At 33.1% G+C, this 14,480-nt stretch overlaps 1 protein-coding gene across 1 annotated transcript; it reads left to right on the forward strand.

Moving 5' to 3' along the window:
* The first annotated feature begins 2,421 nt into the window (after positions 1-2,421).
* On the forward strand, positions 2,422-9,908 carry LOC133205785 (angiotensin-converting enzyme-like). The gene is made up of 11 exons (XM_061341655.1): positions 2,422-2,549; positions 3,393-3,517; positions 3,705-3,859; positions 5,035-5,267; positions 5,603-5,812; positions 6,489-6,762; positions 6,984-7,219; positions 8,516-8,660; positions 8,884-8,982; positions 9,215-9,337; positions 9,692-9,908. The coding sequence occupies exons 1-11, from the start codon at positions 2,441-2,443 to the stop codon at positions 9,882-9,884; spliced, it is 1,902 nt and encodes a 633-aa protein (XP_061197639.1). The 5' UTR covers positions 2,422-2,440; the 3' UTR covers positions 9,885-9,908.
* The last annotated feature ends 4,572 nt before the right edge of the window (positions 9,909-14,480 follow it).

Consider the following 14,480-nt stretch of genomic DNA (forward strand, 5'->3'; position numbering starts at 1 on the left):
GTAGTGTCTGATTGATGACCAATTACACAAACTACGAAAGCAAAAAAAAAAAAAATCAGCTTTGTCTCATTTTCGTCTTCTACTTTTAATTTACTCCTGGACCAGAATTTTTTTATGACTGAGAAAGTGGTTTGTTTATAGAAGTCTTATCAGCGTATTCTACAGTGTGTGTAAGTAAGTACAAGTACAGAGTCAAGGTCTACTAAGAACTTCACTTACAATAGCCTCTTAGGGTCTCTTCATGAGCATATTTTCTGTAGAGTGCCTTTAGCGAGGTTTAAAAAGATTCAATGTACTAAGCAACTTTATTGTTAAAGTTGTTGTTGATATCCGTAGTTGTAAGTGTAAGTCCAAATAACTGAAATTTATTTCTAACAAGGAACACACTCATTTGCACGGAAAGAAAGGAACATGCTTATATGTACTAAGTCTTTCATCTAGATCCACTGCTCTTCCTACACCTTATAATATTCTGTGACTTTGATATCATTAGCCAGGGGTCATCATATTTATATCTGGCAATTGTCATTTCGTTTATTTGTATCTCGACACCATTTTACAATTTGTAAACACAATACCCCCCCCCCCCCCCGGAAACGTTTGAAAGGAAAAGGTATGACCACAGAAAACGGGCTGAATACAGACCTTCACACACTGAAATAATAATTAAAACGTTTTAATACTGGGAAAACACGTACGTATATTTGACGATAAAGGATCGATACCTTTCACATCTGCTACGGTAAAGTGTATATTATTTTATCTCGATTGTCATGCATTTCTAATCTAGCTAACAAGTACATGTAGAAATCAGACGAAAGCTCAAATAAAATTTGATCGAATTTGTATTTTTTTTTTAATTTTGTAATAGAAAATCAAATCTTGAGGGAATATTTAGTACACGGTAAAGTTCAAGGGGGGGGGGTATATACATGTACATGTACTAAATAAATAGTATTTAGTTGAAAGGGGAAATTTCCTACATAGTTACGTAACAGCGGGGTATAATTTTCTATACGACACCTGTATACGTTTGAGTAAATGCACATTTTTAAAATCTTGTACTGAGTCCATTTTGTAGAGTTAACACAAGATTAACTGTTGATTTTGCTAATCTGGTTTTCGTTAATTCATTTTCAAAAGCCGAGACCTCTTTTAAGTTTGCCAAACTCAGCGTCTAGGTCAAAATTGGGACTTAAAGAAATACTTGCATTTTGTTTTTGTTTTTTTTTTTTAAAAAACATTACAATGTAAGCTCTCGAGAATAATGTGTCCAGCTGATTTCCAAGACCTACTGATTACAATAGATTAAAGTTCATTGAATTGACCAATTACAAATACAATTCATGAGTTATAGTGGGAATTTTTTTTTCTCACAAAGGAAAGTGATACAGATGAGCGTAATCGTTCATAGGCCTCCCCCATTTGAAATGCATAGCATATGATGCACTCTTAGCCTAGTTACAAATGTGCGTATCCGGTATATACAACCTAGGCGACACGTCAATTCAATTAAAAACAAAGTATAAGATCCTCTTGACTTTTGTTTTCTCAAGCATCAATTTAGATTGGCAATACTTATCTTTAATCTAGGACATCAATTTAAATCATCATAAAAAACACAAGGTGAGTTTTTTTTTTAATTACTTTTAGATGCCTCAGAAATAGTGTTAATGTATTCACAGTCAAATTTCAAGGATCACTAATTGTTGCTAATCTACTATTGATTTAAATTTAAAGGATAGCAAATGGTAATCAAATGTGAATTCAACGTTTTCAGTTTTAATTTTGTGTCACATAAATATGCAAAGACATTTGAATGTTTGCATCATCGGCAATAACAGAGACATTGAGTGTTTATCATGACATTTCCTACTCTGCAAGATGTTTGACAACACTTTATAGCATTTGTTTTTTTTTTTAATCTTTTTTCTTGGGGGGGGGGTTGAAAGTACCTGTTTATGTAATATGTATTATGTTCTTTCCTTCATTATGCATTGGTAAGAAAGTGGAAATGGAACGAGGGGTAGTATCCCTCACACACACACCCTCCCATCCTCTCTTCCCCCTGTTTCTCGTTATCTTCTCTTTTATTCCCTCTTCTTATCGTCTTTTCTGCCGCCTCTTCCCTCATCTTTTTCTCTTTTCACCTTCAAATTTTCCCTGTCCACGGCAAAGTTAACATACACTGAAAATATTAAACATATTGATCGAAGATATCTGCATATAAATGTATAACGATCAACAGTTTATCTCTCGATAAATTAGAGCGAGAATTCACAAGAACTTTCGACTATTTTTGTAATCAATGTACATGTAGCGAGAACATATCTATATGTGCTGATTGCATGAAAGTAAGTCCTTCGACAGATATATAATTTTCACATACTTCTTATGAGGAATATTTAAATTGTTTTTCAGGGGGGCGTTTCATGATGAGATGAGGGTAATTTGGTGTTTTCTTGTCATCTGCATTTTATGCACAAATGTCCACTCGAGACCTCGTCAACAGCAGCGCCTAAGACAACTTCTTCAACAGCGGCGACAAGGTCAGAATAAAAAGAATTACTCTGTCAGAGCGTATTTATATATATGATGCTTCATCTGGTCCATTTTATTACCCATAGATTAATGTACATGTATTTATTCGGTCACAAGGTATTGTCAAATTTTCCCTCCACTATCCCTCATTGTTCTGCTTGTCTGTTTAAGAGGAAATTCATGGCACACAATTTTATCTCTACGATAAGGCATTTCTCAAACCAAGTTCCTAACCTAACGTTTTATTTACAACATTCGTACATATTAAAAGTGTATATTAGTGATTTCAAGATCATTTTATGCCATCCGATTCACTTTATCCGTTTTTGTCCGTTGTAAAGTGTCCATGTTATGTTAAACATATCAAAATTATGTTTGTTTTGTTGTTGTTGTTGTTGTTTTTTTTTTTTTTTGTTTTTTTTTTTTGCCTCATTGCAAGTAAGAAAAAAAATTGGCTCTCAAAGACGCTTGAGTCTACATGTACATGAAGTTTCGTTAGAGCTATAAAGATTAGGGAAGGTTTAATTATATGGGGTAAAGGATAAGTTTACCTGTCTCGGAAAAAGCGGAAGTACCATACTCAGGTGAGTGTGAAGGTCCTTGGTCCCTCCTGTCCTACAAAAAGAAGTATAAATGTTTACCCTATGATTCTGTACCCTTGCTTTGTAGTTGGTGACATAAACTGACCAAAATGGGGAAGGATATGTTGTACACAATAGATAGAAAGTACTTGTAATGTTGAACATTTTTTATATTAATTTTTTAAACCATGCAGGATTGTATGTGAGCATTATCCCAATCTTACAGATATTATTTAAAATTGTAAAATAAAATAATTTCTTTTTATTCAGAAATAAATGTCAAAGTTTCTGATTGGTTGATATTGAAAAACGAGGAATATCGAAGATGGCTTGGAAAGGTGGCGTTTGCCAGCTGGAATTATGAAACGGATCTATCCAAAGAAAACGGTAGAAAGGTAAAACAGCCCACAAAAATGTAACAACGATTGTCTTTTTTTCCTCGTAGATTTTGTATAAATTTTGGATTTAATATAAAAATCAGATTTGACATGCATTATTCTAGTTTTTCGAAATTTAAAGTTCCTAATGTGTTGTATTTGTGCAGTGTAATTTAATTAACTATGAGAACTGTTTCACGAACAGTTGAATGAAGTCAATATAAGATTTGCATCATGGCAAAAGAAATGTGTGGAAGAGGCATCACAGAAATTAAAGATTCCCGGCCTGGCAGACGATACCCGACACCAACTTCGGATTTTATCTTATGACGTCAATCCTTCTGACCCAACAAAACTCAGGTTTGTCAGTCAGTTCTATACATTGATAAGAGTCAGACATGAGAATTATGTTCAAATGTTGGTCACAGGTTTTAAAATACCAAAAACAAAACAAAAACAAAAAAATACTGAACAAGTCGCTGAAATTAACTTGACATAAAACTATGTTTAAAATAATTTCTATTTCCTCAAAATCTGTTTAAGATTTGCCAGAGAATGCAAGGGAGGGGGTGGATTAGCGTGCCCATCACTTACTTTTTCTTTTAATCTTTGAAAAAATATATGTGACAGTGCTGTACCTTTACACAAAGTTCTATAAAAATTAAAAAAAACCCAGTAGGAGTAGAAACATTTCAAACAAATTCATTGCATGATACAATGAAACTCTAATGTTCAGTGTTGTACAGTCATGTTCATGTAACAGTTAATTTAAAAAAAAATACACAAAATTAAGTAAGGATATTTAGTCATAGTTAATTTTGAATAACAACAAAGACCCGTAGCAACGGTTTGAAATGGGGGGGGGGGGGAGAGGGGAGGGGCAACTTCCCAAAATAATCTGACAAGCAAAAAACCCAAATAACTGTCAAAAATTCGGGAATTTGCCAGTGCCTTAGAGCAACGAAAGTTCGGGGGGGGGGGGGGGGGCAACCAGCATCTAAAGAAATTTTACTATAATTGCAAAATACTATAATCAGAAAAAGTGCCCCCCCCCCTGCGTTCTACGGGCCTTTTACAACACTGTTTCTCTAACTTAAAGCATTTAATTCCCTCTGTATATACATGTAGCCTAGCGTACATTCATACCATAAAAGAACTCTGAAACTATTGACATGGAATACAAAGTGTAGACAGAAGGCAGAGCAACTTCGTAAGCTCTTAGGTCTATTACCAATAAAGCCTCAATAATATCAATGATCAATTTTCTTTTTTTTAAAAATTGTCATTGAAATAGTCCAAATTTAAAAAAGCTTCCCTACAAACAATCGAGGTACCTTGTCAGGCATTTGTGCAAGATATTAGATGATGTGTTTCCTAGTATAATGATAATTATCAATAATTTTTTTTATATATTATGAAGAAATACAAAACATATATTGAAGGAACATGACCTTAACATGTATTTTGACAATCTTGCAGATACATAATTATACGTATACATGTACATACAGAATTCACATCTTTTAACCTTGTAGGAAAATGAACAGCATTCAAACCAAATTAGAAGAAATATATGGAAAGGGAACCGTAGTTTTCAATGGTACAACTATCCAACTAGAGCCAGGCATAACCAATATCTTCGATTCATCGCGAGATCCTGCAGTTTTATCCGATTTATGGGTGAAATGGCGAGATGCTACCGGAAAGAAAATGGCCAATCTTTACACAGAATGGGTAGAACTTCAAAATACTGGAGCATTGGAACACGGTACAAGAGCTTCATCAATTTAAATTTGTACATGATTGTGATAATTTTATTTTATCGATAGATGTTTTTGTGATCATTTTATTTTATCGATAGATGTTTAAAATGTTTGGAAGGCAATCTTGTCATTTTCACCATAGATATATATATATATATATATATATATATATATATATATATATATATATATATATATATATATATATATATATATATATATATATATATAACATACATGTATCATGTTGAAGAATTGTCATCTTGTAAATTTTGAATTACTGCCACCCGGTTATTTCAAAATTTACAACATGAGAGAATGCTCTCTTTTTTTTATCAAGGTTTTGAGAACTTGGGAGACGCTTGGCGTCAGAAAGAATTTTTTGACACACCGGAACTTGTAGAAATTGTTGAAGGATTGTGGCAGGAGATCAAACCTTTGTACGTTCAGCTGCATAGTTATGTTCGCCGGAAGTTGAAAAATTATTATGCTCAGCATCATCCGACCTACGACTTTCCAAATGATGGAAGTATTCCTGCGCACCTATTAGGTAACCATGAATGGCGTGTATATAACTTAGTATTAAGCAACACCAAATTTGCCTGATACTTGTATACGTCGTTTAGATATTGTGTTTGGTGAATATGTCTATGTTAACTAATTTCTATTTTTCGGTACAAAGGACAGTACATGTATGAATAACTTTTTTGCGTTTTAATCTGTTTTGCTTTTATGCTGTAAGGGGGAGAAATTGAGTATAGCTTAGAAGCTTTAAAGATAGAAACACATGTTATAGACAGATGTCTACATCTACAATTAATATACACTTGACACGAACTTTCATCTTTCTCACCAAAAAAATGTAAATTATAATTTGAAACGAATACTGTAAATTTCTTATTTTATGCGAGTACTAAATGTCGCGAAATGGCTGTTTGACATCAAATAGCGAAAATAATCATTCGCGAATGCACGGTTGATCTAAATGTTTTACATGCCTTAGATTTAAATCATAAGAATACATGCGAGTAATTTTCTTTCGAGAGTGGTGCTTCTTGCGAAATTACGCGATTATTAATTACTCGCGTATATTTAGGAATCTACAGTATCAATAATGACATTCTATACCACGGGGAAAGAGGAATACATATACCTTGTTGTAGGCAATAAGAAAAAGTATTCTAAACCTGTAAAAGGTTGACATTATTATGTACTTGAATTTTAAGGAAATATGTGGGCACAAGAATGGGATAATATCTTTAACATTGTACAACCTTACCCGGAAGTGAAGGAACCGGATTTCGATAAGATAATGGTGGAAAAGGGTTACAATGTTGGCAACATGTTCCGGATTGCAGAGGAGTTTTATACTTCTATAGGACTGTATAAAATGGTGCCTGATTTTTGGAAACGCTCAATGCTAGTCCGTCCTAAAGAAAAAGACAGGGAGGTGCAGTGTCACGCCTCCGCTTTTGATTTCTACAACAATGATACTTTTAGGTAAACTGTACATGTATACATTGATAGTCTGGATTATCCTATTGATGTAAAAGCTTTTCTGTATTGTCCTTTTCATATTTTTGAATATTTTCCCTGCAGCAGATAGTTTTAAACAGATCGAAAAGCTATCTCCTTGCGCACAGTCATATAATTATGTACCGTAATCATTTTAGCGAGTCATAACAAAATTTCAAAACCAAAAATTGATTTTTTTTCCATAGAATAAAAATGTGCACAGAAGTTAAAATGAATTATTTCCAAACCATACACCACGAAATGGGTCATATAGAGTACTTTATGGCCTATCGGAACCAGCCTGCAGTGTACAGAACCGGAGCTAATGGTGGATTCCACGAAGCCATTGGAGACACAATTGCACTGTCAGTGCGCACGCGCAAACATCTTCAGACCCTCGGTTTACTGGAGGAAAATTCTGTGTCTGATGAAGATAAAATGAGTAAGTGTATATTTCTGAGTTCGTATAGTTTGCATAGGCGTCAGAAGCAAATTGATAGTGGGGGGGGGGGGGGGGGGCTAAACCCACAAAAATGTTTCTACATGTACGTCAAGCACACACATAAGCCCCAATTTTCATTGCCCATATTATGTCTTTGTAAAAAAAAAAAGTTGGAAGATAAGCCCCCTTAGCACCCTCCCCCTTGGTTCAGACGCCAATGGTTATGGTTACATGTACCCTCTAATGATGTTGATAATTTCATGAATTTCAATATAGTTGTAGATTCCGTAATTTCATGAACAAACATGCAAATATTATGTTTAAATTGTACCCTTTTTTGCTGTAAGAAATGCTCAATATCCAAACAATTTAAGTATTTATTAAACCGCATTATTTTGCAAATATTTATGTAAAAATATTCAACCCCCACAATGTTCAGCTACGTAATAATAAATTAATTTAACGGTATAGCAATTTTGACACTGTTGTAAAAATTTATTTTTTCCCCTTGCTTCGCATTAATCATCTAATTATTGGTCTATTTTAATTTAAAATGAACACTAAATAATTAAAAGAAAGAAAGCAGTTAACTTTCCATCCATCTCGATTGGAGGGGGTGCATAAACTAATACATGTATATGCATTTTTAAATTGCGAATATTAGTGTGTTTTTTAGAGATGATATGACGAGAAAATGCAATGGTATTGTCATAATTTTTTGTGCTTTCTCGTTTGTTATTGAAAATTATTTGTTCTATAGCAAATTTTAGATTTAAATGCTTTTCCGGAAATTGCTCTCTAATGAGTTATTATAAATATCAAACATCGAATAACAAAAATTTTCTCAAGTTGCATGTACATGTATATATATATCATATAACAAATTAATGGATATTTAATTAATGAAAGGAACTTAGATGATTTATTTTATCACTATGAATTTTTCTCTATAAAAATATGACGAGTACACCATTTTTTTTTCTAAACAAACCCTGTCGTGGAATTTTTTTTTTTTATGCTATTTGCCAATGAAATTGTCATCGAACTATTTACTATTCAGCATTCCACTTCCCTCTCGTTTCATCTCGGCACTCTTCTAGCTGGTTTTATCGTGACAAATGTAGTCTATTCGGACAAGAGCAAGTTTATTGTCCCCCTCAACAGCAACTACATATGTATTTTCCTCGACTGCACCTCGTGGAATAGTTCCTGTCTTTGGGGGCAATCAACTTGATTTTGTCCTCATAGCCAGTACATAGGTGTATAATAATTATTTGATTTGTATCTACATTTCAGAATCGGACATCAATTATCTGATGAGACAGGCCTTGTTAAAACTAGCGTTTCTTCCCTTCGGTTATTTGGTGGATAAGTGGAGATGGCGGGTATTTAGTGGAGAGGTCACTCCCGACAAGTACAATGAGGAATGGTGGAAAATGAGGTACGCAATTTGAAATAAGAATATTCTGTACTGTACATGTTTTCAGAGAAAAATGTAAATAAATAAAACATAAATAAAAGAAAATGAACTAATTAAACTACAAAAATGAGTAGAAAAATTATAAATAAATACACTATACATAATCTTTTAGTAACTAGATAAATAAAGAAATTAATAAATGAATTAGCTTTATGTGGAGATAACCCCTATGAGTTGTTTATAGATTGGAGTACCAAGGAGTTACCTCCCCTGTCCCACGAACAATAACAGACTTCGATCCTGGGGCGAAGTTCCATGTTGCAGCTAATGCACAGTATATCGTGTAAGTACATGTACTTATCTCCTATATACTAGTAAGTAAAATTCACAAGTACTTAAAATTTTTGCATGCTGACCTTTTCAAAACATCTGCCTTTAAATTTACATGTATCTTATTGCAATTAATTTCTCTGCACCTTTTTCATTTGTGCCTTTGAGAATAAATCGAAAAAAAAATGTTTTCTACATTCTCTTATACTATATTTTGTACATTTACAATTCATACTTCATAACAGATATTTTACCAGTTTTATCCTGCAATTCCAATTTTATGAAGCCATGTGTAACGCTAGCGGTCATCAGGGACCACTTTACACGTGCGATTTCTACAGATCAAAAGAGGCAGGACTCAAACTTTTGTAAGTTACACATACAGTATAATATTTACCCGTTGTGTCTGTAAGAATATAGGGAAGATACTAACTTTTTTTTAATGCTAAAAAAAGAAATCGAATTCTTGTACAGAATAATTTTTTGCCAGGTGTGTTTTTTTTTTTTTTTTTTTTTTTTTTTTGTCCGATGTTTTCTTTATCAATGCTCTTCTTCACATCTGCGTAAAATTAACTTAGTAAACGTAAATTACGCACAGTGAATTACGCACAGTAAATTACGCACAGTAAAATAGCTCACAACTTTCAACACTATATTCATTCTATATGTTGTTTTTCTTTTTTACTTATTTCCAAAAAAATGATTCTTATTTTTAATTTAAGGAATATGTTGAAACTTGGTGGCAGCAAACATTGGAAAGAGGCTTTACAGCAGATGACTGGGAAATCCAAAATAGACACAGAACCTTTCAAAAAATATTTTCAGCCTTTAACGGATTTTTTGAAGAAAGAAAATAAAGGGGAAGTTGGTTGGGCAAAGGCCAACATAAATTGGAAACAGGAGACAAATAAATAAAGAATAAAAAGCATTGCATCTGTATCATTTTTAATGTTAATCTATTTTTGTTATGGTCATATTAATATAAGCAGGTGGACATTGAAGATACGTAGCCTACAGGTAACTGTGAACATAATATTGAATGGCATGGATAATACGGGTACATTGTATCAGGGGGGACACCCCCTCTCTTTTTTCCAAACATTACCTTTTAATGTTGAAAATGTTCATTGAAAGGCTGCAGTATAGTCAAATCGGGATAATGTGGTAATGTATGAAAAAAAATTTGATTGTCAAGGAAGTTAGAACCTACCACCCCCTCCCTCCCTTTGCACGCACATACACCCACACCCTCACACACACACATACATGTACAATGGGGTTTTTGAGTTTGGACAATTAATCTCTCTTGTAAAAGTTTTTTCAGGTGTAAGTTGTCATTTTTTTCTGGCTGGCTCCTCTCACTTTCAAAAATTATACTACATGCCTGTAATAAGTCATGAAAAATGGTATATGTAGATGTATCTCCTGATCGAATAAGATACATGTATCATAGTCAAGAGGACACTGCATACACTGATACAGGTTAGGTTCACAGGTGCTTGTGGACAGGACCCCCCCCCCCAATATATACCCTGGGTCCAAGGATATTTTTATACGTCTTTTTCCATAAATTAATCTTCTAGGACACATTTACAATGTATTCCATATGAAAAATAAAAAAAATCCAAAAAATAACGTAGAATTAACGTTTTATTAAAAAATCATACCCGCGGTATTATAAAATACCGCGGGTATGTTTTTAATACATGTAAAACGTTAATTCTACGTTATTTTTTGGATTTTTCATATGGAATGCATTGTAAATGTGTACTAGAAGATTAATTTATGGAAAAAGACGTATAAAAATATCCTTGGATCCAGGGTATATATTGGGGGGGGGGGGGGGGGAGGGTCCTGTCCACAAGCACCTGTGGTCTTGATTTCTTAACTTGGTCTGCAGCATGTTCAAAGACCATGACTGATTCCTCATCAAATGTCATGAATTATATTTGGAATTGAAAAACGAATCGTCAATATTTAGGTGTTGTCGTTCTTTGCATGTTTTTTCTTTACATGTATACATGTATGCTTGAGTGGCATTTCAAAATCTTATGACAGAATTAAGAATCCACGGGGTCTGTTTTACAAAAGAATTTAATATTTAGACCAACAACTAATTGATTATAAAATCTTACAAAACTAATGTTTCTGTAAAAAAAAAATGCTTGCATAAAAATATCTTTCTGAATTCTTTTTAAAAAGATTAAAAACAATTTTCAAATTAATGTCAAAAAAGAAAGTTATTTGCAAAAGTTTTAGTCCGCTGTCGTAAGTTCTTTTGTAAAACGGAGCCCCCTAACAAAAATAAAAAAGGCTAGTTAACTATTAACTATACTTGTAAATAAAGTATGTACGCTGTATAACTAAAGTAAATAACTATATACTTACTTACTTACTTGCATACATGCACATTTTTCTTAATAATTAAATGGAAATATGACTTGTACAGTTATTCACATATTATCTCCAAATTTTACCTCATTTGTATTGAATTTAAAAAAATCTACACACAGAAATTTCACAAATAGTTCTAAAGTAAATATTCATTATGATAGTCGATCAAAGTATTTGCTACAGATTTCTCCATATACCCGATCATGACATAGGACACGCAGAACGTGTGACCAGTCAACAGGTGATGCTTACTCCTCCATGGCACCTGATCCTACGTCTTATGTTTTCAGAGGTCTGTGCGGTTTGCTCTGCTCAGAATTCTTATCGTTTGATAAGATTCTTGAGCAAGACTACTTTTAGAATTTAAATTGATTGTAGAATTCCCATAATACATTTCTCTTAACGTTAAGTCCATTGTTAAAACAAAGTATTTTTTAATTTTTAAACAAAATCAAAATCATAGAACGATTTTAACTATAACTTTCCGCAAAACGTAAACTGAAATAAGATTCAAGTCTCTTCAGAGAGAGGGGAGGGGGTATATTCTTCTCAAGATCCGACACCAGATCCGATTCGTAAAACGTTAACATACATATTGGAACATAGCTTCGCTACCCAAGGGTTTCTGACCCCCTACATCTGATCCCCTCCTCACAAACGATAGGGTGTAGGGGATCAGAAATCCTTGGCTAGCGAAGATGATGGAACCCACTTCTTCTTTTTTTTTAAATATATGTGTCATTTGTATATAATACACCATCATTTCTTTTTGAGTGATGTTTCTAAATTTTGTTTATTTAGTTAACCAAAAGGATACTTTACCATCCTGACAAAGTCGGGGGCCCTGAGTTCACTCGTGATCATGAAACCCTTGACAAAATTTATTAAATTTTTACAGGTTGACTGAAGCAACGTCTTCCGGGGAAATTAACATATCTTGATTATCATTCTTATCTCTCCATCAATCACATATAAAGCCTTTTGGTGACAACTTGTACCGCATGCATTGAGTGTCAACTACATGTACTAACATTCTGTTTACGTTTTCTGCCAATTTACGAAAGCCCCAATTTGATTGGTGCTTCGCAACGAGAGAAGCAAGCCCCAAAATACCAGATGGGGTTTTTACTGGTTCCAGGAACACGAATAGACTGTGGATCCTTGACGTTGTGTGGATGCCTATTTATTGAAAAAAAAATCTGGTTTGTCAAGACACCTGATGGCGGCCATGTTAAATGTTTGCAAACCAATTTACGAAACGTCAGCATGCACCATTTTTTCAATGGCAGGAGGGAGGGGCGTTTTTTTTTAAGAAAGTGTAACAATTAAGTTTTAATTAGTGAATATGTCCTCCTATATATATCTAACTATTGCTAACAGGGTAACAACTTTTGAAAGGTGATGTACAAGAGTTGTCCATAAAGTTCGTGAACAATGACGAATTTTTTTTCAAACTGAACGGTTCTCTTTATACTTATTGCATAACAAAATAATTGTTATTAAAATCCAAATCTGAATCGTTTGAATTTGATATGATATTTTTGTAAATATCCGGGTCTTTAAAGGTCGCTGATAGTGCGCACGGCCCAGGGTTAAAATGCTCAATTTTGAACTAATTTAAAGTTTTTACATTAAAATGATTATATTCTTCATAAATTAAGTCAAAAATTAATAAAAATTAAATGTGCTGCAAATAAAGCGACTGTCTTCATTTTTCTGATATCTTAAGTATCGATTATTGGACAGACACTGAAAATATAAAGGAAAAAAACTGCAAGAAGTATGTTTCTAAAATTGACAGAAAAAGCGACTTCAGCCATCTGAATAGAACAGCGTCCAGTCATAACAATTATGTTTTGATATGATTAAAACGACGTCGGAGATAAAATAATCTTTCAAACATCTGAAAATTATTCGAAAATATTTAGTTCTATGATTTGAGATTGATAAGATATATCGATCGTTGTTTAAACGGTGTGTACGGTTTGGGAGACAGTACAAGAAGTGGAAAATCACTGCTACGTTTTAATAAATATAGCACAAAGTCGGACTGGGCAGTAATGCTTATCCTAATGACGCTCGAACAGTCTATATTATTATCAGCCGCAGGAGCGGCCGATCTATTTTTGGTTGTGTTAGAATGTGCACATGGAGAAATGAGTCGTTATTTTTTCATTGCTTCGATGGAATAATTTTTCAATTCCTATCAGATATGTATCAATGTATGATTTTATTTATATAAAAAAAAGTTGTTTCATGAACTGCTACCGGTGTGCTTAAGATATGAAAACAAAACGTATTAAGTTTTCGAATATGAATTACAGTGCTTAAAATAATTAATGAATTATAAAAATTTAAAGAAAAAGTTGATTTTGTTTTGAATAAACTACAGTTGCAAAGGATACAATGATTATTTTTTGTCTGCACTTCACATTTATTGTGAAACGTATATCATCGGCATTATCACGTGACAAAGATCCAAGTACGTATCAGCACTTGAAAGTCTGTACGTCATTTTTGTCAGCATTCAGATATTCTGAATTTCATATTAACATTTTTAAATAGTTGATGCATTTGTCTTTGAATAAAATAATTTGATGTCATAATACATTCCTATCCTTTTAATTGCGGGCAGTCCAATTTTTATGTCCATTTTATTTACTTGGATTAAATAATAAATAGATATTTAACAATTGATCATTGAAAATTAAAGAATTCAAGATGCACAGAGAAGTAAGGAAGTGTACAGTAAAAATGTATCGTATACTTTTTGATTTTTTTTTTTTTTTTTTTCTTTCTTGTGGAAATGCTTTAAACTGCTAAATATATATTTGCGGCCGATGTGATGCTTTGCATCAATTTAACTTGTCGTTTATTGTTTCTAAATTTTTGAAATTTACCCAATTATGCGCTATTATAAATATTATCGCATTTACTTGGCAGTGTAGCATAATAATGAAAAACTAGCGCAGCGTGTGTCCGCGAACATGTAACAAAAATCATATTTTTGACGTTTCATGAAACTAGCTTTACGTCAAACTATGCCGTGCGGTTTGCACGTACCAAGTATTTACACCTATAAAGTCAGTAAAATAATGTGAGTTGTCTTTATTTTAA

The sequence above is a fragment of the Saccostrea echinata genome, unplaced genomic scaffold (assembly GCF_033153115.1).
Source record: "Saccostrea echinata isolate AGI-Se365-2 ecotype Australia unplaced genomic scaffold, CSIRO_AGI_Sech_v1 ptg000054l, whole genome shotgun sequence".
Lineage (NCBI taxonomy): Eukaryota > Metazoa > Mollusca > Bivalvia > Ostreida > Ostreidae > Saccostrea > Saccostrea echinata.

Excerpts from the sequence above, each read along its gene's own strand:
- LOC133205785 (XM_061341655.1), top strand. The coding sequence starts at position 2,441 with ATGAGGGTAATTTGGTGTTTTCTTGTCATCTGCATTTTATGCACAAAT. Across the intron at positions 5,813-6,488 it reads TATTCCTGCGCACCTATTAG|GAAATATGTGGGCACAAGAA; the intron begins GTAACCATGAAT and ends TTGAATTTTAAG. Across the intron at positions 9,338-9,691 it reads GAGGCAGGACTCAAACTTTT|GAATATGTTGAAACTTGGTG; the intron begins GTAAGTTACACA and ends TTTTAATTTAAG.